General features: G+C 46.8%; 1 protein-coding gene across 3 annotated transcripts in view; it reads right to left on the minus strand.

Moving 5' to 3' along the window:
* Positions 1-23,932, minus strand: part of KIF1B (kinesin family member 1B) — a 171,406-nt gene extending 147,474 nt beyond the window's left edge. For 2 of the 3 annotated variants that reach the window (XM_060170918.1, XM_060170917.1), the window contains exons 1-2: positions 23,777-23,932; positions 9,349-9,526 (exon numbers count right to left, since the gene is read on the minus strand). In XM_060170918.1, the coding sequence (XP_060026901.1) occupies positions 9,349-9,454 (106 nt within the window). In that variant the 5' untranslated portion in view covers positions 9,455-9,526; positions 23,777-23,932. Of the gene's footprint in view, positions 1-9,348; positions 9,527-23,776 lie in introns of those variants that run through there. The other variant, XM_060170919.1, reaches the window with a different exon arrangement.
* Between the last annotated feature and the right edge of the window lie 3,321 nt (positions 23,933-27,253).

Below are 27,253 nucleotides of genomic sequence, written 5' to 3' on the forward strand. Positions count from 1 at the left end.
AGCAGGGGGACAGGTGGTAATGCACCAGGTTAAAAGCACATATAATAAAGTGCAGGGACCGGTGCAAGGATCCTGGTTCGAGGCCCCAGCTCCCCACCTGCAGAGGGGGTCACTTCACAAGTGGTGAAGCAGGTCTGCAGGTGTCTTATCTTTCTCCCTCTCTATCTTCTCCTCCTCTCTCCATTTCTCTCTTGCCAGTCCCCTGTTCAGGGCGCCATTTGCCAGACTAGCTTCGCGGGCAGTAGAGAGACAACCAGGGACTCATGGCTGAGCTGGGAATGCAGTTCAATCTTTATTGATGAGCAGGGATGCAATTCAACAATCTAATCTAATCTAATCTTTCTTCATTCGAAAGCTCTGTCTTTTATGTCTCCTGAGGCGGAAGTGTCAGTACGTAGGATAGGGGTTGTGGAGAAGGAAAATAGTGCACGAACCGATGGGGATTAAACCAATGAAAACGTAAATAAACCATGATGATTACGTAAATAGCCTCAAGCAATGCAACAAAAGGGGTCTCAGAAGCAGAATTTAGAAGCAGACCAACACTCTCTGTCCTAGCCAACAACAAAAAGAAAAAAATGGGGAGTCGGGCTGTAGCGCAGCAGGTTAAGCGCAGGTGGCGCAAAGCACATGGACCCGCATAAGGATCCCGGTTCAAGCCCCCGGCTCCCCACCTGCAGGGGAGTCGCTTCACAAGCGGTGAAACAGGTCTGCAGGTGTCTGTCTTTCTCTCCCTCTCTCTGTCTTCCCCCTCCCCTCTCCATTTCTCTCTGTCCTATCCAACAACAATGACAACAATAATAACTACAACAATAAAACAACAAAAGGGAATAAATAAATAAAAATAAATATTAAAAAAAAGGAAAAAATGGCCACCAGGAGCAGTGGATTCATAGTATAGGTACTGAGCCCCAGTGATAACCCTGGAGGCAAAAATAATAATAAAGCAAATATCCTTTTAAAAATCGTGACAAGGGGGGTCGGGCGGTGGCGCAGTAGGTTAAGCGCACATGGTGCAAAGCGCAGGGACCGGCATAAGGATCCCGGTTCGAGCCCCCAGCTCCCCACCTGCAGGGGAGTCGCTTCACAGGCGGTGAAGCAGGTCTGCAGGTGTCTGTCTTTCTCTCCCCCTCTCTGTTTCCCCTCTTCTCTCCATTTCTCTCTGTCCTATCCAACAACAACATCATAACCACAACAATGTTAAAACAAGCACAACAAAAAAGTAAAATAAATAAATAAATATTTTTTTTTTTTAATATTTTATTTTATTTATTTATTCCCTTTTGTTGCCCTTGTTGTTTTATTGTTGTAGTTATTATTGTTGTTGTCGTCGTTGTTGGATAGGACAGAGAGAAATGGAGAGAGGAGGGGAAGACAGAGAGGAGGAGAGATAGATAGACACCTGCAGACCTGCTTCACCGCCTGTGAAGCGACTCCCCTGCAGGTGGGGAGCCGGGGTTCGAACCGGGATCCTTATGCCAGTCCTTGTGCTTTGCGCCACCTGCGCTTAACCCGCTGCACTACAGCCCGACTCCCATAAATAAATATTTTTTAAAAAAATTTTTTAAAGATGCCAAAAGGAACTTTAACCTAACTGTAGAGTGATTAAATGGATCTAGAGAAGACATTTCCATTATCTACGTCCCCCCACTTGTAAAATGGGGGAATGCTTTCTGCCACAGGACTGCTGTGAGGATGGAAGGCATTCCAGTCTGTGAGAGCCTCCCTGTGCCTGGCACAGTGTGCTTACTGCTGCTGCAGCCCAGTCGCTGCTGGTAATCACTGATCACGCCTTGGGTTCTTTCCCACTAAAAGGCAACTGTAAAGGAAAGGCTGCTTTTGTTTCCCTTCACCGATTTTGCCTCAAATTTATTCACAGTAACTAAAAGAACTCTTTGGTATTAGACTGGAGCTATGTCACAAGGAAACAGTACATGTAGCTAACCCATCTCATTATGAGGTTTCTGCTAATTCTAGCCAGACACTTTTCTCTTCTGCCACATACATATTTCCCCAGAAATTCTCTACCTTTACTGGTCCTGTTCCTCAGTAATTTGATGTTCTTCCTCAATGCTTTCATAACATTCATGCATTGCTTTACTTACTCAATCTATAACAAGGCTAAAAACGTTCTGGAGTTTGGTAGCTTGTAGTCTACGCTTGCTGAATAACAAAACACCCCAGTTTCCTAGTTGCTCCCCCAAACTTGATATCCTACTTCTTATCCCTATCACCTATTTGTACAAAATATTCCTACATGTTATAACTAAGAACAGTATTTAGCCCACTAGAAGTGTTCTTCATAAAATAAGCATTTTGAAACCTACTTTAAAATTTTTTATCTATAAAGAGCCACTTTGCTGATTATATGCCCAGAAGCAGGGCTCCTTTTCATGTTGGAGCTATACCCTGGACTTAGCAAGCTTCCACTTCCACTCACTGGAATCAGCACCATGGCATTGGCACAGACTTCCCAGCATGCACTCAGGGTCATCCCTTGAGCACAGAGGAGGCATTTGTGTTCTCAATGAGCATGGCTGTCTTCCCCTTTGAAGAGCTCAGCAAATGCCAGATGAAGGCCACATGAAATACAGTTTGGGTTTGAATTAAAGCAACCTCAAAAGCCCAGAATAGTAAGACGCAAAATAAAAGAGAAGTGATTTTCCTACAAGAGTCTAGCCAAACTCCACTTTACTGCTTTGGAATCTGAATGTGAAAACTTACTTAGGTAACTGAAACATTTTTAATGTAATAAACTCGGGTCTAAATCTTGCCGTAAGTGGTGAGTTCAGATCTACTATTACTGTGTTACTGTCAGTATCTCCCTTAAGCTCAGTGAATACTCGTTTTACGTATTTGAATGCACTTCAGTTTGGAGCATACATATTTATAATGGCTATGTCTTCCTGTTGGATTGATCCTTTGGCCATTATGGAGTATCCCTCTCTATCTCTACTTACTTTCTCTCCTAGTAACATACAAAGTAGTTTACCTGATTCCATTTGATCTTTACAATGCTGGGCTTTTGCAAAAGGAATAGTAACATTTCTATGTAATAAGTGAAGAAACTGAAACCTAAGAACTTGATGGCAGAGAATGGCTAAATAATGAAGGATTCTCAGGGGTACAGGAAAGGTGGGGAAAGGTGCCTAATACACTATTAAGCAGCTGGCAATGAGAGGTAAGGAATCATTGCTCAGATTTTTGCTTTAATTAGGAGTGAAATGGAAACCACTTTAGAATTCAGAACAAGTAACTAGTGCAGCTTTCACTCTAAAAGGACTGTTTTCAGAACAGCTTGCTTGAAGACATGGTTGACGGGGGTTGGGCGGTATTGCACGGGGTAAAGCACACATAGTACTAAGTGCAAGGAGCTCCAGGACCCCACCTGCATGGGGGTCGCTTGACAAGCAGTGAAGCAGGTCTGCAGGTGTCTTTCTCTCTCCCTATCTTCCATCCTCTCTCAAATTCCCTCTGTCCTATCCAATAACATGGAAAAAAATGGCCACCAGGAGCAGTGGATTCCTAGTGCCGGCATGGTGCCCTGGAGGCAAAAAAAGACATGGATGAAACAAAACTCGTTAGAAAAACTCGAAGTTGAGGAAGTATATGGTGGTCATATTCTAGATATTTTTTTTTAATAACTGCTATTATTAGTGATTTAATAGATATATTCTGAGACAGTCCACAGGACTTTTTTTTTTCCATTTTCTATTTGTGATTAATAGTATATCTCAAGATGATAAGATTACAGTGTATAGTTCCACACCAGATCATAGGGCTTTCAGATAGAGTGAAGAGAGAATAAGTAGAAAATCAACTTTTCATATTTATATGACTGTTGCCCTGAGCAACCGTAAAGATGGAGCTATCATTAACAGAGGAGAAGAGAAATGCAGGGAGCAGGACTAAGAGGATATATAGGAATTCCATTTAGGACATATCCAGTTTGAATTATTTACTAGATAGGTAGAGATGACTGGCAGACAGTTACATAAATTACCACTTTTTAAAAAAATGTTTTCAGCGGGTTAAAGGCACGTGGCATGAAGCGCAAGGACCGGCATAAGGATCCCGGTTCGAGCCCCCGGCTCCCCACCTGTAGGTGAGTCCCTTCACAGGTGGTGAAGCAAGTCTGCAGGTGTCTATCTTTCTCTCACCCTCTCTGTCTTCCCCTCCACTCTCCATTTTTCTCTGTCCTATCCAACAATTATGATATCAATAACAACAATAATAATAACTACAATAAAACAAAAAGGCCAACAAAAGGGAATAAATATTAAAAAAACAACTGGACATTCCATTCTGAGGCTGCAACATCTGGTGTGGAGGAGGAGGAGGAAGAGCTGGAATTCTACCTCTCCAGTCATAAAGCAGGAACAGTGGATGCTAGCTACATTGTGGAGTTTGGACCTGAGTAGAATTTAACTGTTCGGGAGTCGGGCTGTAGTGCAGCGGGTTAAGCGCAGGTGGCGCAAAGCACAAGGACCGGCATAAGGATCCCGGTTCGAACCCTGGCTCCCCACCTGCAGGGGAGTCGCTTCACAGGCGGTGAAGCAGGTCTGCAGGTGTCTATCTTTCTCTCCTCCTCTCTGTCTTCCCCTCCTCTCTCCATTTCTCTCTGTCCTATCCCACAACGACAACAACAATAATAACTACAACAATAAAACAACAAGGGCAACAACAGGGAATAAATAAATAAATAAAAAATATTAAAAAAAAAAAAAGAATTTAACTGTTCGTGTTCTGGCTGATCCTGGAACACCTGAAGAGACCTCACTCCAATTTCTTCTATTTTTCTAGCTATGGAGGCAGTGAGAGACTGCAGAGACTGCTATACCAAAACATCCTTTGGTGAGGTGGGGGTTGAGCTCAAACATGGCAAAGCAGCACACTATCCAAGTGAGCGATCTCCTTGGCTCTCATTTTGATGGTTAACCCTTTGATGGAGAGGAGAGGAACTTGGATCTCTCTAAAAAGCATACTGAAAGGAACTAATCTCTCTAGAAAGTTCATGGAAGGTAGCACAGTGGGCTAAGTGTACGTGGCGCCAAGCGCAAGGACCGGCCCCTGGCATAAGGATCCCGGTTCAAGCCCCCAGCTCCCCAGGGAGCTTCACAGGCAGGGGAGTCGCTTCACAGGCAGGGGAGTCGCTTCACAGGCGGTGAAGCAGGTCTGCAGGTGTCTGTCTTTCTCTCCCCTCTCTGTCTTCCCCTCCCCTCTCCATTTCTCAATGTCCTATCCAACAACGACAACATCAATAACAACAACAACTACAACAACAATAAAAAACAAGGGCAACAAAAGGGAAAATAAATAAATACAAAAAATTTATTAAAAAAAAAAAAAGAAAATTCATGGAACAAATTTTCAAGTAATTTCAGGGAGGTCCCACCTTGACAGATCCCAAGAAAAGAAATTCTCACCAAAATCCAAGTGAAGGGCCAGGAGATGACCCACTCTGTAGAACACACACTTTATCACAGGCAAGGACCTGGGTTTGAGAACATTGCACCACACAGAAATATCAAACACAACACCAGGACAAGTTTCATGAAGCGTGGAACAGCACTGTGGTGTCTCCAATTCTCTCTGCCTCTTAAAAAAGAAATAAGCCTAGGGAGATGATTCAACTGGCAGAGCACAGGACTTGCATGCCTGGAGCACAGTTCAATCTCCAGCACCTCAAGCACCTGAACAGTGCTCTGGATTCTCTTTCTCTTGTGAAACTCTCTCTACATGATATGAAATAAATAACTCGTTAAAAAATAAAAATAAAAAAGAGCCCACTAAGCGGCTTTCTCCAACTGCGGAAGGAAGCTTCACAAGTGGCAAGGCAGTGCTACAGGTGTCTCACTCTCTCTAGATATATATCCCTATCTCCCCACCCTCTCTAACTTCTGTCTCTATCCATAATAAATAAATAAATAAATACTTTTTTAAAAAACTAAAGACTAACAAGAAAAACTAGAATAAAAAAATTATGGGAGTCTGGTGGTAGTGCAGCGGGTTAAGCACATGTGGCGCGAAGCACAAGGAGCAGCGTCAGGATCCCATTTCAAGCCCCGGCTCCCCACCTGCAGGGGAATTGCTTCACAAGTGGTGAAGTAGGTCTGCAGGTGTCTATCTTTCTCTCCCTCTCTCTGTCTTTCCCTCTTCTCTCCATTTCTCTCTGTTCTATCTAATAACGATATCAATAACAACAATAATAACTACAACAATTTTAAAAAGGGCAACAAAAGGGAAAATAAATAAATATAAAAAAATTAAAGAGAAAAATGATATAAAGCTTCTCATCAGTAGGCTGGGGCGGTAGCATGATGGTTATGTAAGACTTTCAGGGGGCCAGGCGGTGGAACACCCCATTAAGTATACATGGCGCTATGCACAACCCAAGCCCCAGCTTCCCATCTGTAGAGGGGTCACTTCACAAACTGTGAAACATATCTCTAAGTGTTTATCTTTCTCTCCCTCTCTATCGTCCCACCCCGCCAACTTCTCTCTGTTCTGTCCAATAAAGTAGAGGGGAAAAAAAAAAAACCGGCCCCCTGGAGCGGAGGATTCATAGTGCTGGCATTGAGCCCCAAGGACTGAATGAAAGGAGAAAAAAATAAAAAGCTTTTACACTCAAGGCACCAAAGGTTCCAATATCGCCATAATCCAAAGCTGACCAGTGTTCTGGTTAATGATAATAATGATATTCTAAACATTTAACCAAGCTGGAACAAGAAAAATCCAAGCACAGCGCTAGGCTATGGTAAGAAGGTAAAGAGAAAGGTAACTTTTTATTCCCTCTACTTTATTTTGCAGAATGTTAATAAAATAATTTGCATTTACTTCATGTGATTATGTTAATGTATGCCAGAAAAAGGACACAGATATAAAGGTTTTTTTTTTTTTTTTTTTTTGCCTCCAGGGCTATTGCTGGGGCTCAGTGCCTGCAATACAAATCCACTGCTCCTGGAGGCCATTTTTTTTCCCTTTTGATGCCCTTGTTGTTTATCGCTGTTGTTGTTATTGATTATCATTCATCGTTGTTGGATAGGACAGAGAGAAATGGAGAGAGGAGGAGAAGACAGAGAGGGGGAGAGAAAGATAGACACCTGCAGACCTGCTTCATGGCCTGTGAATCAAACTCCTGTAGGTGAGGAGCCGGGGGCTCGAACCGGGATCTTTATGCCTGGTCCTCGTGCTTCACACCATGTGCACTTAACCCACTGCGCCACCACCCAGTTCCTGGAATTCTTTCTTGAAGTCCTCTTATCCAAACCTCTGTTCTGTCCCTGCCTTTGCTCCATTCCAAATTTACACTAGTGAACATTTGCTCGCTGTTTGTAGTGAGTTCTGATATGAAGCAGTGGGTTTAGAAATGTTCATGTGTGAGTGAAGTTCTTTGACTATGTACAATGTCAACAATTAACAGAAGAGAGAAAGTGTTCTTTCTATCTCACTAAAACTAGGACACTAGGACCCCAGGCTAAGCAAGGTTCAAGACATTAAGACATGACTCATCAAAGGGCTAGAAACACAGGCCTGTAGTTAAAGACGAAACAAGAAACTTTATCACCTCAGGGAGTATGTGAGAACCAACTGTATCTGCCTCCAGTTTTTCTTTTTTTATTTCCCAAAAAGAATTTTAATAATCTTTATTTATTTGATAGAGACAGCCAGAAATCCAGAGGAAGGCAGTGACCTGACCGAGAGAGAGAGAGAGAGAGAGAGAGAGAGACCTGCAGCACTGTTTCACCACTCAAAAAGCTTTCCTCCTTCCTTGCAGGTGAGGACCAGGGGGCTTGAACCAGAGTCCTTACTAATGAGAGGGAAAGGAGAGAAAAAGAACGAGACATCACTCTGGTAAATGTGCTGTGATTGAACTCAGGACCTCATGGTTGAGAGTCCAGTGCTTTATCCACTGTGCCACCTCTCAGACCACTCCTTGTGTATTGCGACACGTGCGCTTAACCAGGTATGCGATAGCCAGACCTCCTGCTTCCTGTTTATCAACAGGGGGATTTAGGCAGTTTCAAAATCCCCAGATTTACGTGTAACCTACCAGTAAATGTGAGCAGTGAAAGCATTCACTTTACTCTACCTTTTAAAAGTAATTAGACAATAAAAAAATGCACACAACACTGGAGAAACATGTAACATACTGGGAAATCATCAAACAAAGCATTTGTATGTGCTCAAACCTCCAAAATGTCAACACAAAAGCATGTGCTTTATGCCATGGAAAATATTCCCTCTGAGCCAAGAAAGTGCTTCAATCACACTGCTACTACTCAGTTTTCACATCTGGCACATTCCCTAAAGCACACTTCGCCTCTTCTATTTTTCCACAAAGACCTTGTGGCAGGAAGGTTCCCTGCACTGCATCTGCAGTCAGCTCTAATACCTGTGAGCAGCAGCCCAGGCCCACCGCCTTGTGATGTAGCTAACCAAGCAGCTACAATAGAGTCATCTTAGTTTTTGCAACAATTTCTGGTTCAAAATCCATGCTACATTTTTAATAGTTGTTGTTTTAATAGTTGTTATTGATGTTGTTGTTAGATAGGACAGAAGAAATGCAGAGAGGAGCGGAAGACAGAGAGGAGGAGAGAAAGACAGACACCTGCAGACCTGCTTCACTGCTTGTGAAATAATTCCCCTGCAGGTGAGAAGCCAGGGGCTCGATCCGGGATCCTTACACTGGTCCTTTCGCTTCGTGCCATGTTTATCGTCGCTGTTGTTATTATTATTGCTGTTGTTACTACTGTCATTGTTGTTGGATAGGACAGAAGAAATGGAGAGAGGAGGGGAAGACAAAAAGGGGGAGAGAAAGATAAACAATGATGACATCAATAACAACAACAATAACTACAACAACAATAAAAAGACAACAAGGGCAACAAAAGGGAAAATAAATAAAGAAATAAATAAATAAAAGGAGGAAAGGAAGGAAGGAAGGAGAGATAACAACATAAATAAAGAAGTTTAATATACTTGGATGCTTCCACATCACTTCACTTTAAAATAAAGTTAACTGGGAGTTGGGCTGTAGCACAACGGGTTAAGCGCAGGTGGCGCAAAGCACAAGGACCAGCATAAGAATTGCGGTTCGAACCCCGGCTCCCCACCTGCAGGGGAGTCGCTTCACAGGCGGTGAAGCAGGTCTGCAGGTGTCTGTCTTTCTCTGCCCCCTCTCTGTCTTCCCCTCCTCTCTCCATTTCTCTCTGTCCTATCCAACAACGACAACAACAATAATAACTACAACAATAAAACAACAAGGGCAACAAAAGGGAATAAATAAATAAAATAAATATAAAAAATAATAATAATAAAGTTAACTGACAGAAAACATGTACTCACTGGTCGAGTTGCCTTGCATCTGAATGATACATTTGGACTCTTTGCTGGTCTCTCGAGAATTGAAAGGCCTCACACGGACAGCCACCTTCACTGAAGCTCCCGACATTCTGATGGTCTTGCTATATATATGCAATCCAGAAATAAAGCGTCAAATCTCTTGAAGTTATGTTCAAGTCTCCTATAAAACAACAAGAAAAACCCCAAAGATTGTCAGATGTTTTTTTCTTATCTCTGTGCTCCTTGTTACTGTTCCTAAAAATGGCCTTCCTGAGGCCAGACAGCAGAAACAAAAGAAATTTTGTCAGTTATCAATCGAATGCAATTTTTAAATCATTTTTTAATCAAGAAAACCAGTAAAAGACATTTTCAGATAATCAAGGAAATGTGAATACAGGGAGGATATTACATATTCAAGAATCTGTCAAAAGCTTTAAGTTAGCATAACAGTGAACAATTCTTGAACACTACACTTATTTTTCTTTTGTTCTCTATCGTCTACCCAGTATTTCATGCTATTGACTAAATCACCAACAAACAAAAAAGCTGAGACCTCCTTGTTGAGTTTGATTCATAAAATAGTGTGCAACTGTAACAAGGACCCCAACACTTCTTCTTCTAGCGTTTGCCCTTCTTCCGTAGCCAGTCAACAGCATCAGGTTGAGCCTGATGTAAAGTTTCGAGACCTCCTTTAAATCTGGAGAACTGGCAGTCGTTGACTATGTGGGTCATAGTCTGTCTGTAGCCGCAGGGGCAGTTCGAGTCGTCTGGCTCCCCAGTGATGGAACATAGCAGCGCACCGGCCATGGCCTGTTCGATAGCGATTGAGGAGGGCCCAATCATAACGTGCCAGGTCAAAGCCGGGTTGATGCTTGCAGGGGTCTGTGATGAGGTGTTTGTTCTTTACCTCAGCTGATTGCCAACTCTGTTTCCAAGAGTCTGGAACAGAGAAGTTCAGTGTAGGCATAGGAGACCAGATTGGGTAATGAGACATCAAGCGTTGGACAGGGTGGGCGAAGATATCCGTGTATATTGGCAGGTCCGGTCGAAATGAACTTAGATGATGCCGCATCCCGACGAATATCTGGCGGGGCGATGCTGCTAAGAACTGGCAGCCATGGAACCGGGGTGGAACGGATGGTTCCAGAAATTATCCTCATGGAGGAATATAATTTGGAATCGACCAAGTGGACATGGGGGCTACGGAACCATACTGGGGCACAGTATTCTGCAGTGGAATAGCATAATGCCAGAGATGATGTGGAAGTGTGGAAGCGCTCACGCCCCATGAGGAGCTGGCCAGTCTTGCAATGATGTGATTCCTCGCGCCCACCTTTGCTGCAGTTTTTATGAGATGTTCATGAAATGACAGGGTGCGATCGAGAGTGACGCCAAGATAGACTGGCTGGGCTTCATGCCGGATTCTCGTATCGCCAAGCTGCACATTAAGCTCACGCGAGGCATGGTGTAGATGGAAAACAGATGATACCGTTTTTGCAGTGCTAGGGATTAGTCGCCATTTTTTACAGTCATCAGATATCAGAGACATGTCTTTCGTGAGTGTTTCCTCGAGGATGTCGAACTTGGATGCCTGAGCTGCACAGCAGATGTCATCGGCGTAGATGAACTTCCTTGAAGAAGTTTCTGGGAGGTCACTGATGTAAATATTAAATAGCGTAGGAGCCAGAACAGAGCCCTGGGGGAGGCCACTTGAGACAAGTCTCCATCTGCTAGACTTGTCACCCAGATGCACCCGGAATCTTCTGTTTTGGAGAAGAAACGATATAGTGTTGGCCACCCATGGAGGCAGGCATTTTGAGATCTTGACTAGGAGACCGCGGTGCCAGACCGTGTCATAGGCTGCTGTGAGATCAACGAAGACCCCAACACTAAAGAGCTCTAGCACACCTCATGTCCCCCACACATACACTTCTCTCTTTATATTTATTTACTATCTAAGAAAGAATTGCTAGAAGACAGAGCAGTGCCCAGCTTGAGCAGAAGGTGCTGTGGCCCCAGGCAAACAAGCTGATGCTCTGCTCTAGTAGTCTTAGATATCTGCCCAGCCCCACTCATATTGTTCAATAGGCCATTTGTCTCCTCTGTCCAACTAGCCTGTCAACAGTTTTGGCAAGTCAGTCCAAAGTCAAAACATCTCTCCATCCTGAATAACCACTCTTTTGCCCCTTACCTATGCCCTTCAATGCCCTCATCATGCTCACAAAGCTTCGTGTTCCTCTATCCATCTCATCAACCATCAAAATGCATGGCTTCTCTCAGTAGAATTCCTTTCCATTTTTCACCCCTTCTTTTAGGTCTTCAACAATGCTCACCCAATACTGTTAACCCCCCTAAAGGCTTTCTTCCTTCCTCCTAAATAGCCACACTAGACAGTCCTGCCCTTTTCAGCTACTCCATTCACACACTACACAATGCAGAGAGGTCTATTGTCTCTACTCTATTGTCCACTCCCCACACTGCCATTTAATGTGATTTGCAGCACAAAACACCTAGCTTCTTTCCTCTCCTTTCTTTCTTTATTTTGCAGATAAAGGCAGAAAGCGGGAAAGGAAACCACCAAACTTCCTTCAATGCAAGGCTTGGGCCTGGCAGGTCCACATGGCCACTCTGCTCATGATCTCTGTCAGTAACTTGTGCCCTCTTTTCACAAGTCTCCAAAACACTGCCTTCCACCCACATTCCTTAATAACCACCCACCAAAGGGGTTGCTGAAAGCAACTCATGTTTTTCTGACTCCATCCCTTTGTTCCAATGCTCCTAATATCCACTGTCCCCTTCATCTTCTCCTATTCTTCTCAAAACACAACGCTTGGGAGTTGGTCCAACAATGATGACATCAAATACTAATAATAATAACTACAACAATAAAACAACAAGGGCAACAAAAGGGAATAAATAAGTAAATAAATATTTTAAAAAAAACAACACAAGGTTTCTTTAAATGCTATTTCAAACCTTCGTAGATTCTCCTTACTTCCCTAGCCAAATGTAACTGCATCTCCATTTACACTTCTCAGTTCATTACCTTACTCAGAGCAAACGAAGGTCCTTAATTTTTCTTATCTCTGCTGCAGATTTTTTAAGATTTATTTAGGTATTTATTTATTTATTTTCCCTTTTGTTGCCCTTGGTTTTTGTTGTTGTAGTAGTTGTTGTTATTGATGTCATCATTGTTGGAGAGAAATGGAGAGAGAAGGGGAAGACAGAGGGGGAGAGAAAGACAGACACCTGCTGACCTGCTTCACCACCTGTGAAGCAACTCCCCTGCAAGTGGGGAGCTGGGGGCTCGAACCAGGATCATTACACCGGCCCTTTCATTTTGAGCCACCTGCGCTTAACCGGCTGCGCTACTGCCCAACTCCGATTTAAAAAAAATAATAATTATTTATTGGGGCTAGGTGGTGGTGCACCTGTTAGAGTGAACATGCTACAATACACAAGAGCCCAGGTTCAAGCCACCAGCCTCCACCTACAGAGGGAAAGTTTCACAAGTGAAGCAAGGCTGCAAGTGTCTCTCTGTCTCTCTCCCTATCACCACCCTATCCTCTTGCTTTCTCTTCTCTCCCTACCCAATTAAATAAATATTTAAAATATGTATTTAAATATTTATGAAGAGGGAGTTGGGTGGTGGTACACATGGTTGAGCACACACATTAAATATTTATGAGGGAGAAAAGCCAGAAAATTACTTGCTGATGAGAGAGAAATGGGAGAGCCAGAACATCATTCTGGTACATGTGGTGCTGGGAAATCAAACTCAAGATCTCATGCTTGAGAGTCCAATGCCCTACCCACTGCACCACAAACCCTGAGATGCTTTAACTTTTATTTAATTATTTATTAAGGAAAAGGAATACGGGATGGGTGGGGGTGCATCTGGCTAAGCTCACATATTACCAAGCACAGGTTTGATCCCCTGCTCCATTCTTGCAGAGGGTCTGCTTCAAGCAGGTCTGCAGATATCTGTATGTATGTATGTATGTATGTATGTATGTATCTACCTACCTCACCACCCTTTCTCAATTTCTTTCTAACCTATCTAAAAAAATTAATAAATAAAATTTAAAATAGAAAAAAATGGCTGCCGGAAGCAGTGGGTTTGTAGTGTAGGCACCACATCCTAAAGGCAATAAATAAATAAGGGAGACAGTATTAGTATTACTCTGGCACAGATGATGCAGGGGATTGAACTCAGGATCCCATGCTTGAGAATTCACAGCTTTATCCACTGTACCACCTCCTGGATCTCCTGTTACAAATTTTTAAGTTCCTTAATGGCAACAGAATCTCTGTTATGTTCAGAATACCCTACAACACAGGGTCCTGATATAATCATAAAAGTATTGTGACTGAATTCCTAGCTACTGTGTTTCAACAGACTAATGTTTGAATGGCATTAATGAAAAACTGAAATAGGTCACTTGACCACTACAAAAAATAATAAAATTAATTTCAAATTCTTTCCTAAATAACAAAGCTAACATACTCATTTTGGAAGTGATATACAGATTTTAGATTTAACCAAAACAACTTGAACCTTTTTTCTGACTTTATTGTCCCCTGCTAAAACCTAGACTCATCTTCACAAGTGAGTTAAATTTTTACATAATAATAGGAAACTATACTTAAACAAACTACAGAAAATTATACTGCCATACTACCATAAACAGTAAATTTGGGGGCCCTGGGTGGTGGCACACCTGGTCGAGCGCACGTTATAATGCACAAGGACCCAGGTTTGACCCATTCCCTACCTGCAGGGGGAAAGCTTTGCAAGTGGTAAAGATGTGTTGCAGGTGTCTCTCTGTCTCTCACCCTCTCTATCACCTCCTCCCTTCTCAATTTCTGGCTGTCTCTACCCAATATATAAAAAAAGATAATACAAAAAAAATTTTTAAGAGAAGACCAGTAACTTTTTGTAACAGCTATCAAAGAATCACATCTTTAAATTTTTCTGGTTTTTTTAAATTGCCAAATAAATCTGAAATCAAATTTAAATTCCAATGAGAATATTTTATTGTTATAAGAAAACAATTCTTTAATTAAAATAAAAATACATCCCCCCCAGTTTTTAAAGAAAAACAGGCAGGTAGAAAAAGCAATCACATGTACTCTGGTCACTTACTGCCTCAGATCTAGACTGTTCCTCTGACTAGTCTTCCTTTCTTGTGACACAATTAGAAGCATAAGGAAAACAGAATGGAGCAAAAATTCCGGAAGCATTCTCTAACATTAAAGGGATAATAAAACATTTGAATCAGGAAGTGGTGTGTGTGTGTGTGTGTGTGTGTGTGTGTGTGTGTGTGTGTGTGTGTGTGTAACAGCTAAACGTCAACCTTCTGCAATTCTCACTTTGCCCTCGAAGATATTCTGAGGGGGCACAGCAGGCTAAGCCCACATGGCACAAAGCACAAGATCCAGCTCAAGGATCCCAGTTCAAGCCCCCAGCTCCCCAACTGCAGGGGGGGTCACATCACAGGTGGTGAAGGAGGTCTGCAAGTGTCTTTCTCTCCCCATCTTCCCCTTCTCTGATTTCTCTCTGTCCTATCCAATAACAACAACAGCAATAACAACAATAACCACAACAATGATAAAACAATAAGAGCAACAAAAAGGGGAAAAATAGCCTCCAGGAGATTCCTAGTGCTGAGCCCCAGCAATAACCCTGGAGGCAAAAAAAAAAAAAAAAAAGATATTCTGAATGTTCAGAAGTAGAAGACTCAGACTGACCTTTAGCAAAGTGAAAAAACCAAAAACAAAATAACACTAGTTTCCTGGTTAGTCTGATTTTGCATTATCCCCTTTCTATAGAAGACATGGCTTTACTTCTAAAACAGAAATTGGTTCACAACATTCCCTCTTTCTAAAAAAATTCAACTGATTTCCATGGTTTCAGAAGATATTCTGAAAACTCCAGGGCCACCACAACCAAGTCACTTATCCAGTAGGCTTTTACTGTGTAATTTTAAGCATTTTTCAGCATACACTTTTTTTTTACTAAACCAATACAAGTTCACTTTCCAATTTTCCTTCTCAACAGACTACAAGGCCTTATCTTTTGAGGACCAGATCAAATGTCATCAAGAAGCATTAGCCCCGGGGGCCGGGCGGTGGCGCAGTGGGTAAAGCGCATGTGGTGCTGGGCGCAGGGACTGGCATAAGGATCCCAGTTCGAGCCCCCAGCTTCCCACCTGCAGGGGAGTTGCTTCACAGGCGGTGAAGCAGGTCTGCAGGTGTCTGTCTTTCTCTCCCCCTCTCTGTCTTCCCCTCCTCTATTTCTCTCTGTCCTATCCAACAACAAACAACATCAACAATGGCAATAATAATAACCACAACGAGGCTACAAGGGCAACAAAAAGGGGGTGGGGGGAATGGCCTCCAGGAGCGGTGGATTCATGGTGTAGACACTGAGCCCAGCAATAACCCTGGAGGAAAAAAAGAAAAGAAAAAAAGAAGCATTGGCCCTCTCTGGGCTACATTTTTTTATACCTTGTTTTTCTTTGTTTTTTTAAAATGTTGTTTGATTCCTCATTTTTCTACTTACTTCATTCTGCCATGTTACATTTAATGACCAAAAACACACAAAATTAATTTTCATCTAAGTATAAATCTCCTGCTTGTCCTTAGCCTTTGACTGTGAATAAAAATCAGCATGTGCCAGAAGGATCACATGTAGGAAAAGCTTCTTCCTGCATTCTGGGCCAGTGCCAAGAATCAGACAGCACCATATCTCCTAGTAGATCAGATTGTCAGTCTCCAACAGAGCCAAGCTAGATCGCTACAACTTCCCAAGTGTTTTGACAAGTATCTCAAATAACATGATGCAATTTTTAGAAACGTCCTTCTGCCACTGCATATAAGACATCAAGGTCCCTCCTTTTCACTGGTGTCATGATTTTACTCTCATCATCCAAAAAGTGCATTGAGGACCAACTTTTCCTATGGCTTAAGCAGCTGTAAATAAAGATGATCTTTTTCACTTTCCTTTCAAAGTTTGGATAGTTCAAACTAAATCTAAGTCAGTTAGTTATAACATCTAAAACTACATTCCATGATTTTATTGTAGCAAATCCACTGGGAACTCTGCCACTCAACCCCCAACATCCCACTCAAACTCTTCTACTGTCAGAGTGAAAGACAACACCTACTCCTGGAATGGTCCAGAATTAAATGGCCTCAGCTCAGCAATGGTATTAACATGACAAGTTTCAATTAGAGATTAACTCACATGTGGTATGAGTCAAGGACTTTTCATTCTACAAAATGAGAGGTAACTAAGCATCTGATCAAGAATGCAGGTCAGGGAGTCGGGGTGGTAGCACAGCCAGTTAAGCTCACATGGTGGAAATGCAAGGACCTGCAAGGATCCCAGTTTGAGCCCCCGGCTCCCACCTGCAGGGGAGTCGCTTCACAAGCGGTGAAGCAGGTTTGCAGGTGTCTATCTTTCTCTCCCCGTCTTCCCCTCCTCTCCTCTCTCCATTTCTCTCTGTCCTATACAACAACGACGACATCAATAACAACAACAATAAAAAAAGGGGGGCAACAAAAGGAAATAAATATTTTTTTAAAGTTAAAAAAAAGCACAAGTCAATTGTGCCATATAATAACTGGTATTCAAAGTTTAACTGGCATTTTTTTTCTTTTTTTTTTTTTTGCCTCCAGGGTTATTGCTGGGCTCAGTGCCTACACTACTAATCCACTACTCCTGGAGGCCATTTTTTTCCATTTTGTTGCTGTTATGGTATTGTTAGATAGGACAGAGAGAAATTGAGAAAGAAGAGGAAGACAGAGAGAGAGGAGAGAACGGTAGACACCTGCAGACCTGCTTCACCACTTGTGAAGCAACCACCCTGCATGTGGGAAGCTGGGGGGCTCTTACCGGGATCCTTGTGCATCACACCCAGCCCCTAACTGGTAAAAAAAAAAAATATATATATATCAGACTACAACTATTTCAAACTCCCATCAGGGTTAGATAATGCGTTTTCCACTAGGATGCACAGGATTATTTTCATGTAAAGATGCAGAGCTGAATCACATTGATTATAACATTCCTTTTTTTTTTTTTTTTAAACCAGAGTCCTGGTTCAGCTCTGGCTTATGGTAGTGCAGGGGACTGTTGGGATTTTGGAGCCTCAGGCATGAGAGTCTCTTTGCAGAACAATTATGCTATCTACCCTCCACCCAAGACTCAATTATTTTACGCTCAGTTTGGAAAGGTGTACTACTTTAAAAAATTTTTAAAAAGCAAAGTATCCACCAGAGAGGTGACTCAACAGGCAGGATGCAGCTTTGCATGCAGGAGACCCCAGGTTTGATCCCATCCCCATATATGATTGAGGAGTGCTCTGATTTCTCATTCAATTATAACAGAAATAGCCTGACTTCCATGTCTGAGTCTCCATAGGCCCCAGGATCCACCCCTGGCACTACCACCCATATGCACAACTGAGAAGTGCTCTGGGGAAGGACGAGATAGCATAATGGTTATGCAAAGAGACTCCCATACCCGAGGCTCCAAGGCCCCATGTTCAATTCTGTACCACAAGCCAGCCAGCGCTGAGCCAATGCTCTGGTTAAAAACAATTTAAAAAATTTTTAAAAAATAATAAGTGTTGGTCTTTCTCCAGCTCTCTCTCTATAAATGTAAACAAACCTTTAACTAAATGAATAAATGTGTTCCTTTGTTGGTATGCTTCTAAATTCTGCTTCTAAGACCCCTTCTGTTTCATTGGTTTAATCCCCCCTGCTTAACACTGTATTCTATTTATATAACCACTGTTAACTAAGCACCGCCCTGCCTCCCCGGCATTGGTTTAATCCTCACTGTTTTACACACTTTTTCCTTCTCCCCACCCCCTATCCTACTTACATCCTCTTCGGACCTGACTCTTCCGCCTCAGGATATATATGGACAAGATTATGATTAGAGATAGCTTAGATTGCGCTGTGTTCCACATGAATAAAGACTGAACTGCGTACCACTCAGCTCAGTCATGAGTCCCTGGTCGTCTCTCTCTCCTGCCTGTGAAGCTAGCCCGACATTCCTTAATATGTCTTCTCTTCAAAGACCTGCTGGAAACAGTACATGCATCTTTAGATCAGGATATCAATACAACATTTTCCTCTAGGAAATTCTTAGCAGTGGGGCCAGGGGATGGTGCACCTGGTTGAGCACACATGTTATAGTGAGCAAAGACTCAGGTTCAAGCCCCCAACCCCCTCCTGCAAGGGGAAAGCTTTGCAAGTGGTGAAGCAGGGCTCCAGGTGTTTCTCTGTCTCTCTCCCTCCCTATCTCCCCCTTCCCTCTCAATTTCTGTCTGTCTCCATCAAATAAATAAAGATAATAAAAAAATTTTTTTTTTTAATTCTTGGAGGTCAGGTGGTAGGGCAGTGGGGTTAAGCACACATGGTGTGAAGTGCAAGGACCCATGTAAAGATCCCAGATCAAGCCCCTGGCTCCCTACCTGCAGGGGAGTCACTTCACAGGCAGTGAAGCAGGTCTGTAGGTGTCTATCTTTCTCTCCCTCTTTCTGTCTTCCCTTCCTCTCTAGATTTCTCTCTGTCCTATCCAACGACAGCAACAACAACAATAATAATAATAACCACAACAATGATAAAACAACAAGGACAACAAAAGGGGAAAAAATGGTCTCCAGGAGCAGTGGATTTGTGGTGCAGGCACCAAGCCCTGGGAATAACCGTGGAGGCAAAAAAAAAGAAAAAAATTCTTAGCAGAATAAAGTTTCTCTTAACAAACCATTGGACTTTCTTTTACCAAAACAAAGGGTATAATTTACTTTTCCCTTTTTGCCTTGACTTTCAAAAGTTTCAAAATTGAATTATAATGCTCATATTATTTTAAACTGGAATAATTTGTATATTTACTCTTTCCTCTTGTTTTTTTTAATCTATTTATTTATTTATTATTGGACAGAGAGAAACTGAGAAAGGAGGGGAGAAAGAGAGGGGGAGAGACACCTGCAACCCTGCTTCGCCACTCATGAAGCTTTCCCCCTGCAGGTGGGGACCAGGGCCTTGAACCCCGGTCCTTGTACCCTGTAGTATGTGCACTTAACCAGGTGCACCACCACCTGGCCCCTCTTTCCTCTTGTTTCACATAGATTTTTGCTTCCTATTTATCTTTTAATACCTTACTGTATCTATGGCATCTGTTAAAAGGTTCTATCAAACCCTTTTGAGAAGCAGTAACAGTAAAATTATAAATAAAACTTTCCTGTATCAGTCTAGTTAGTTATCTTAACACTGGAAATGTTCTATTGTCAATATTCTAGTTCCTAAATGTAAATAAGACTTCAGAAGTCATACAAAAATCTATGTTCAGTGAATATGATGTACAGAAAGACCAACAAAGCAAGAGATCCTGAAGACTGAAATCAAGACCACCAGAATGAAGTAGGTCAAGAAGACAATAGAATGAGCGTGTTTTGGATACTGTAAAGGCATGAGGTGTGCTCCCTGGTTTCAGCCAGCATACGTTAGAAACAGAGCAAAAACAACATTGGCACAGTGGGGAGAACACTGCAATCATTCCGTGGTGGGTAGAGAAATGACTAGGAAACAGAGAGGTGGAAATGCAAGTATCCTTACTAACTGCTAACAGTGACTGTGAGGGGCAAGTGGGAGATAGAGCCAGGAGGGACAGAAGTAAAGGAGGGATTTCTCTCCCAAACCCAGTCCTCTTTTTCTTACTAAGAAAGACCTGCATGTTTCTATATTTCACCCAACAACTATTTGCTGGTGCCTATAATATAGCAGGTAATTCCAAGAGTATGTGACTGATCAATGAACTAAACAGATAAACACCCTTGCTGTGGAGAAATTACACTCTAGAAAGGAGAGGGAGGCATTAAACTAATAAATTAGAAGGAAAAGACAGCAGAGTCATGAGATGGAGACAAGAGGAAAAGTGCTCAGGAGCTGCATGACTGGGGCTGGGGTCAGCCTACTGAGGCTTAAGCAATGGCTTCAAGCAGATTGCAGGGGAAGGACCTTCCAAGCACAAGCAGCAGAGCTAGAGCCCTAAAGGACTGTGCTGGCCATACTTAAGGAACTGTGGGAAAGTGATCAGTGAATGAGGACAGGAAAAGTGATGCCAGGAGCCGGGCGGTAGTACACCTGGCTGATCACTCACATTACAATGCACAAGGATGCAGGTTCAAGCCCCTCGTTCCCACTGGAAGAGGGAAAGCTTCACAAGTAGTGAAGCAGTGCTGCAGGTGTCTCTCTGTCTCTTTCCTCTATTTCTCCCCATCTCTATTCAATAATTAATAAATAAATAAAGATTAAGAAATGCTGAAAAAGTCAAATGATGACACAAAAAAAGACTGTAAGGAGTAGAAGGCAACGGTACGCAGACCACCAGTCAAAGGATCAGCTGCAGTCAGAGTGTGACCTTTCCTCCAAGACTGGAGAACAGAGGTTAAGAAAGAAGTTTGTGGGAGTCGGGCTGTAGCGCAGCGGGTTAAGCGCAGGTGGCGCAAAGCACAAGGACCGGCATAAGGATCCCGGTTCGAACCCCGGCTCCCCACCTGCAGGGGAGTCGCTTCACAGGTGGTGAAGCAGGTCTGCAGGTGTCTATCTTTCTCTCCTCCTCTCTGTCTTCCCCTCCTCTCTCCATTTCTCTCTGTCCTATCCAACAACGACGATAACAACAATAATAACTACAACAATAAAACAACAAGGGCAACAAAAGGGAATAAATAAATAAAATAAAATAAATAAAAAAAAATTTAAAAAAAAAAAAAGAAAGAAGTTTGTAAGAAGGTGGAGGGGAAGCTGAGCTCCTTATTTTTTTAATCCCCTGAGGTGGCAGGCAAGGTTTCACACCAAGCACGGGATATTGGGGAGGCTTGAGCAAAGTGGTCAAGGTTTTAGAAATTATGTCAATGTGGATGATGGGACGGAAGGGAAGTAGAACTGCTCTGACAGAAATCAAAGACACAGAGGAAATGCAAGATCACACTTGAACTATGGAGTTAGTCCCCAGCATATGTGAGGTTTCTCCACATCAGAGTTAAGTTCGAGCCCCCGGCTCCTCACCTGCAGGGGGGTCGCCAACTTCACAAGTGGTGAAGCAGGTCTGCAAGCATCTGTCTTTCTCTCCCCCTCTGTATTCCCCTCCTCTCCATTTCTCTCTGTCCTATCCAACAACAACAGCAGCAATAACAACAACAAAAAACAACAAGGGCAACAAAAGGGAAAAAATGGCCTCCAGAAGCAGTGGATTTGTGGTGCAGGCATCGAGCCCCAGCAATGATCCTGGAGACAAAAAAAAAAAAAAAAATTGTAGTAGAGATGAAAGACGTATCTGATGTAAATAATCTGATATTCAATATAAATATTTTTAAATTCATATGAATATTTGTAATCATGCAAATACACACACACACACTAGCAGTCACAAAACAAACCTAAGAGGACCAACTGAACATGAAATAAAAACATCATAAGGTAATACAAAGGGAGAAAGGCTCCAACTGTGAAAATGACAAAAGCCACTATGGAACAGGCAGCAGCAGCATGCTACACCGATTTAATGAGAAAGCAGCTAGAGCCGGGTTTATTTCATAATGTCTTTATACAAGTGGTAAAGGTGGTTAGGAATCACACCGCTACACACACTCTCTCTCAACCAGCATCAAGGAATCACGGAGCCATTAATCACAGCGTCCAGCTCAGACGGAAGCCTGAGGGACTGACACGCAGGCTGTCCTACTATCACAGTCGTGTCTGTTTCTCTGGTTTCCTGAGAGCCGCCCCCGCGACGCCATTCACGCACACTCTGGAAGAGCAGGCCTGCTGCGCTTCTCAACTCAGCGTGTGGAATCGGTGCCTCAGCTTGGAGACCTCGGCGAAGCAGCTGACCGACAAGAAGGCGGCCACCCACTGTCCTTTACTTTGAGCCAAGACAGAGGGAAGGGCCACAAAGCCTCGTCCTTCCTTCGGGTCTGGTCTCTGCTGAGAGAACAAAAGCGAAGCTGTGCTCGCATCTTTCTCAAGTGGGAAGAGCCCTTGGGCGGACGACGGAGCCGACCACTGCGCTGGGCTCCCCACTCCCCACACTCCTCGGCCTCGCTCGGCTAGCTGCTTCCCATCGGCCCCGCTGACCCCGCGAATCCCACCCAGGCCCGGGGGACTCGGATCTTCTCGGCCGGCCAAGCTCCACGCGCGCCCAAGGCAGCCGAGCCCTGCGCGTCGCGCCTGAGGCCCGGACACTGGCCGGACGCCGACCGACCGACCGACCGACGCAAAGCCCCGCGCAGCGCTGGGGACGCGGGCACGGCTGCGCCCACTCGGGTCCGCGCTGCGCGGTGCGGCGGCTGGACTCACACCTCGCACTGTGGCCTCCAGGCGGCAGCCGCCATGTCCCCAGAGAGACGTCTGAGACATCTCTGCCGGCAGCGAGGGTGTGAGGGGTCGGCTCCCGGCGGTGCGCGCCCCCAGCCCTAACCCCCGCGCTACCCCGCCCCGCGGCCGTGGGCCCGACAGCCTCCGTGCAGAGCCACCACAGCGGCCGCGGCCAGTCACCAGCGCTGCCGACACCCCGGAGCTGCCGGTCACTCGGAGCAGCCGGTCGCTCGGAGCTGCCGGTCGCCTCAGAGCTGCCGGTCACTCGGAGCTGCCGGTCACTCGGAGCTGCCGGTCGCCTCAGAGCTGCCGGTCGCTCGCAGCTGCCGGTCACTCGGAGCTGCCGGTCACTCGGAGCTGCCGGTCGCCTCGGAGCTGCCGGTCGCCTCAGAGCTGCCGGTCGCTCGGAGCTGCCGGTCGCCTCAGAGCTGCCGGTCGCCTCAGAGTTGCCGGTCGCCTCAGAGCTGCCGGTCGCTCGGAGCTGCCGGCGCCCGCGGGAGGATCTGTCAGGTCATCCTCCCAACATGGCCGCCGAAGGCCCCGCCGGCCGCGACCACCAGCCGTCATCCCCGCCGCCCCTCCCCCTCCCAAATGCAGCGGCTGCGGCCTCCGGGCGCCAGGGAACGGGAAGTGGGGAGCCGGTGCGGGACACCCGGACCCGACCCTGCGGGGCACCTCCCGCCGGGCGCAGCGACCATCGGGGGCCGCGCCAGGGAGCCGCGCCCGCACCCGCCCCGCCCGCCGCAGCTGCTGCGGCCGCACCCCGCAGGCCGCACCCCAGGGCCCTGCACCCCGCACCCCGCACCCCGCACCCCGGGCCCCGCAGGCCGCACCCCACACCCCGCAGGCCGCACCCCGCAGGCCGCACCCCACACCCCGCAAGCCGCAGGCCGCACCCCGGGGCCCTGCACCCCGCAGGCCGCGCCCCAGGCCCCGCAGGCCGCGCCCCGCACCCCAGGGCCCGCACCCCACAGGCCGCACCCCGCCGCCTCCATCCCCGCTCCCATCGGGCCGCGCCCCGCAGAAGCCGCACCCGCACCTCAGGCTGCGCTCCGAAGGCCGGTCAGCAGCGGCGACGCCCGGGGACGCGGGGGTCGGGACACCGACGCGCCTCAGCTCGAGTGGCCGCGAACCGCAGGGCGCCGCACCGCAGCCCCATCACGCACGGGCCGGGCCCCGCATCCAGGGAGGCAGCGGCAGCGGGAGCGGGAGCGGCTGGGGATCCGCGGGCGCCTCCGGGACGCCGCCGCCTCTCTGCCCCGCGTCGCTCCGCGCGAAGCTCCGCCCGCAGCGCCGGACACCGCCCCGAGCCCGGCCGCCTCACGTCACCTCGGCCCGCCCCGACGTCTGCGACGGACGCGGGAGGCGGCCAATCAGAGAGCAGGGCTGCGACAGCCAACCAATCGGAGAGCAGGGCCGCGACAGCCGGCCAATCAGAGAGGAGCCGCGGAGAGGGAGCGTGGACCAGAGCGCCACCTGGCTGTGCAGCGGCGGCGCGGGTCGGTGCGGGCTGGGGGCTGCGGGGAGCCGCGAGCCGCGGGGGCTCTGCGCATGGGGGGGGCCGGGCTTGCGGCCTTTGTCCGCTTGCAGGACAGCCCGGGGGAGGCAGCACCGCGTTGGGGCAACCATCGCTGTCCCCGTGCACGCTCAGTGCGGGCTACCCGGGCCGGGGCTGCGCAGCCAGGTGCATCGTGGTCCCTGTGCGGGGCTCCAGGGCCGGGGCTGTGGGGCCAGGTGCATCATGGTCCCTGTGCGGGGCTGCGCGGCCAGGTGCATCGTGGTCCCTGTGCGGGGCTGCGCCGCCAGTGCATCGTGGTCCCTGTGCGGGGCTGCGCCGCCAGTGCATCGTGGTCCCTGTGCGGGGCTGCGCCGCCTGGGCATCGTGGTCCCTGTGCGGGGCTGCGCCGCCAGGTGCATCGTGGTCCCTGTGCGGGGCTCCAGGGCCGGGGCTGTGGGGCCAGGTGCATCGTGGTCCCTGTGCGGGGCTGCGCCGCCAGGTGCATCGTGGTCCCTGTGCGGGGCTGCGCGGCCAGGGGCATCGTGGTCCCTGTGCGGGGCTGCGCCGCCAGTGCATCGTGGTCCCTGTGCGGGGCTGCGCCGCCAGGTGCATCGTGGTCCCTAGCGGGGCTGCGCGGCCAGGGGCATCCTGGTCCCTGTGCGGGACTGCGCGGACTGGGCATCGTGGTCCCTGTGCGGGGCTGCGCGGCCAGGTGCATCGTGGTCCCTGTGCGGGGCTGCGCGGCCTGGGCATCGTGGTCCCTGTGCGGGGCTGCGCCGCCAGGTGCATCGTGGTCCCTGTGCGGGGCTGCGCCGCCAGGTGCATCCTGGTCCCTGTGCGGGGCTGCGCCGCCAGGTGCATCGTGGTCCCTGTGCGGGGCTGCGCGGCCTGGGCATCGTGGTCCCTGTGCGGGGCTGCGCGGCCTGGGCATCGTGGTCCCTGTGCGGGGCTGCGCGGCCTGGGCATCGTGGTCCCTGTGCGGGGCTGCGCGGCCTGGGCATCGTGGTCCCTGTGCGGGGCTGCGCGGCCAGGTGCATCGTGGTCCCTGTGCGGGGCTGCGCGGCCTGGGCATCGTGGTCCCTTTGCGGGGCTGCGCGGCCAGGTGCATCGTGGTCCCTGTGCGGGGCTGCGCGGCCTGGGCATCGTGGTCCCTGTGCGGGGCTGCGCCGCCAGGTGCATCCTGGTCCCTGTGCGGGGCTGCGCCGCCAGGTGCATCCTGGTCCCTGTGCGGGGCTGCACGGCCAGGTGCATCGTGGTCCCTGTGCGGGGCTGCTCGGCCAGGTCCATCGTGGTCCCTGTGCAGGGCTGCGCGGCCTGGGCATCGTGGTCCCTGTGCGGGGCTGCGCCGCCTGGGCACCGTGGTCCCTGTGCGGGGCACCGGCCGGGCTGCAGTCAGGGTTGGGATGAATCGGCCTGCAACACGCTTTCTCGCCTGTTCCATGCAGAGATCACAGCGCATCCCACAGCCACCTTGGCATAAAGGCGGGTGCGTCATGGGGGAGTGTGACCTGGTGGGCATTGTGCTGGCTCCTCGGGGACAGGGAACAGTTCCGTACGGCCCGGAGCTAGTGAGCAGAGCGCCTCTGGGAAATGCCCTTGAAGGTCGGAAAACACTAGCTTTCTCTCTTCCTTATATTTTAAAAATCAGATTTAGAGTCAGATCAAAACAAGAAGCCCTCAACTGTTGATGAGCAGCTGGGTTCAGTACTTGGTAAAAGTAATATTCAACGGTAGTCATGTGTGATTATAATGGCATAAAGCTGTGAGATGCTGGCTTTATTTCCTAACAGAAATTGAAAGTAAAATGGGGTATCTATACCCTACATTCAACATAGTATTGATTTGGGGTGGGGGACTTACTTATGAACAGAAGCACTGCCAGGAACAGTGGATTCATATTGTGGGAATTGAGTCCCAGCAATAATCCTAGTGTCAGTTGAAATAAAATAACAAAATGAAATAAACATAGGGAGTCGGCAGTGGCGCAGCGAAGCGCAAGGACCAGGGTAAGTTACCCAGTTCAAGCACCCGGCTCCCTACCTGCAAGGGAGTCGAAGCGGTGAAGCAGGTCTGCAGGTGTCTTTCTCTCTCCCTCCTCTCTCCATTACTCTCTGTCCTATCCAACAACGATGACATCAACAACAGCAGTAATAACTACAACAACAACAAAAATTTTAAAAAGGCCAACAAAAGGGAAAGTAAATAAATATAAAAATTTAAAAAATAAAATAAACATAGGCATTAGGCATCAAAATTACATAATGGTTATGCAAAGAGACTGTCGTGCCTGAGGGTCCAAAGTCCCAGGTTCAGTCCCCGGCACCACCATAAACCAGAGCTGAACAATGCTCTGGCAAGAAAAAAAAAAAGGAGAGTCTCCACTAAAATCCTCATATTCTTCATCTAGCTGAGCATTTCTCATTTTATTTAGAATTTTAAAAAGATATTTATTTATTCCCTTTTGTTGTCCTTGTTATTTTATTGTTGTGGTTATTATTATTATTGTTGTTGTTGTTGTTGGATAGGACAGAGAGAAATGGAGAGAGGAGGGGAAGACAGAGAGGGGGAGAGAAATATAGACACCTGCAGACCTGCTTCACCGCCTATGAAGCGACTCCCCTGCAGATGGGGAGCCGGGGGCTTGAACCATGATCCTTCTGCCGGTCCTTGCTTTGCACCATGTGCGCTTAACCCGCTGCGCTACCGCCCACCTCCCTTTATTTAGAATTTTAAATCCATCTAACAAAAGGATATGACGGGACTTACACTGAAGCAATCAAATAATGAAACTCTACACTAAAATAGGAGTCACACTAGGAGAAATCAAAACTAATAAAAGTCTATTGGGGAGGTATGACTAAGATGAGTAGGGAAAAAAAGATAATTAAAAAAAAAAAAGAGCCAAGAGAATGTGCTACTATTATGGACAAAACTCAGTTCCTAGTATCCTGCAGACTAAGAAAGCAAAGGAAACAACCCAGGGTGAAACAGAAGCTCATCATTCAACCGTAAACACTG

The sequence above is a fragment of the Erinaceus europaeus genome, chromosome 13 (genome assembly GCF_950295315.1).
Source record: "Erinaceus europaeus chromosome 13, mEriEur2.1, whole genome shotgun sequence".
Classification (NCBI taxonomy): Eukaryota; Metazoa; Chordata; class Mammalia; order Eulipotyphla; family Erinaceidae; genus Erinaceus; species Erinaceus europaeus.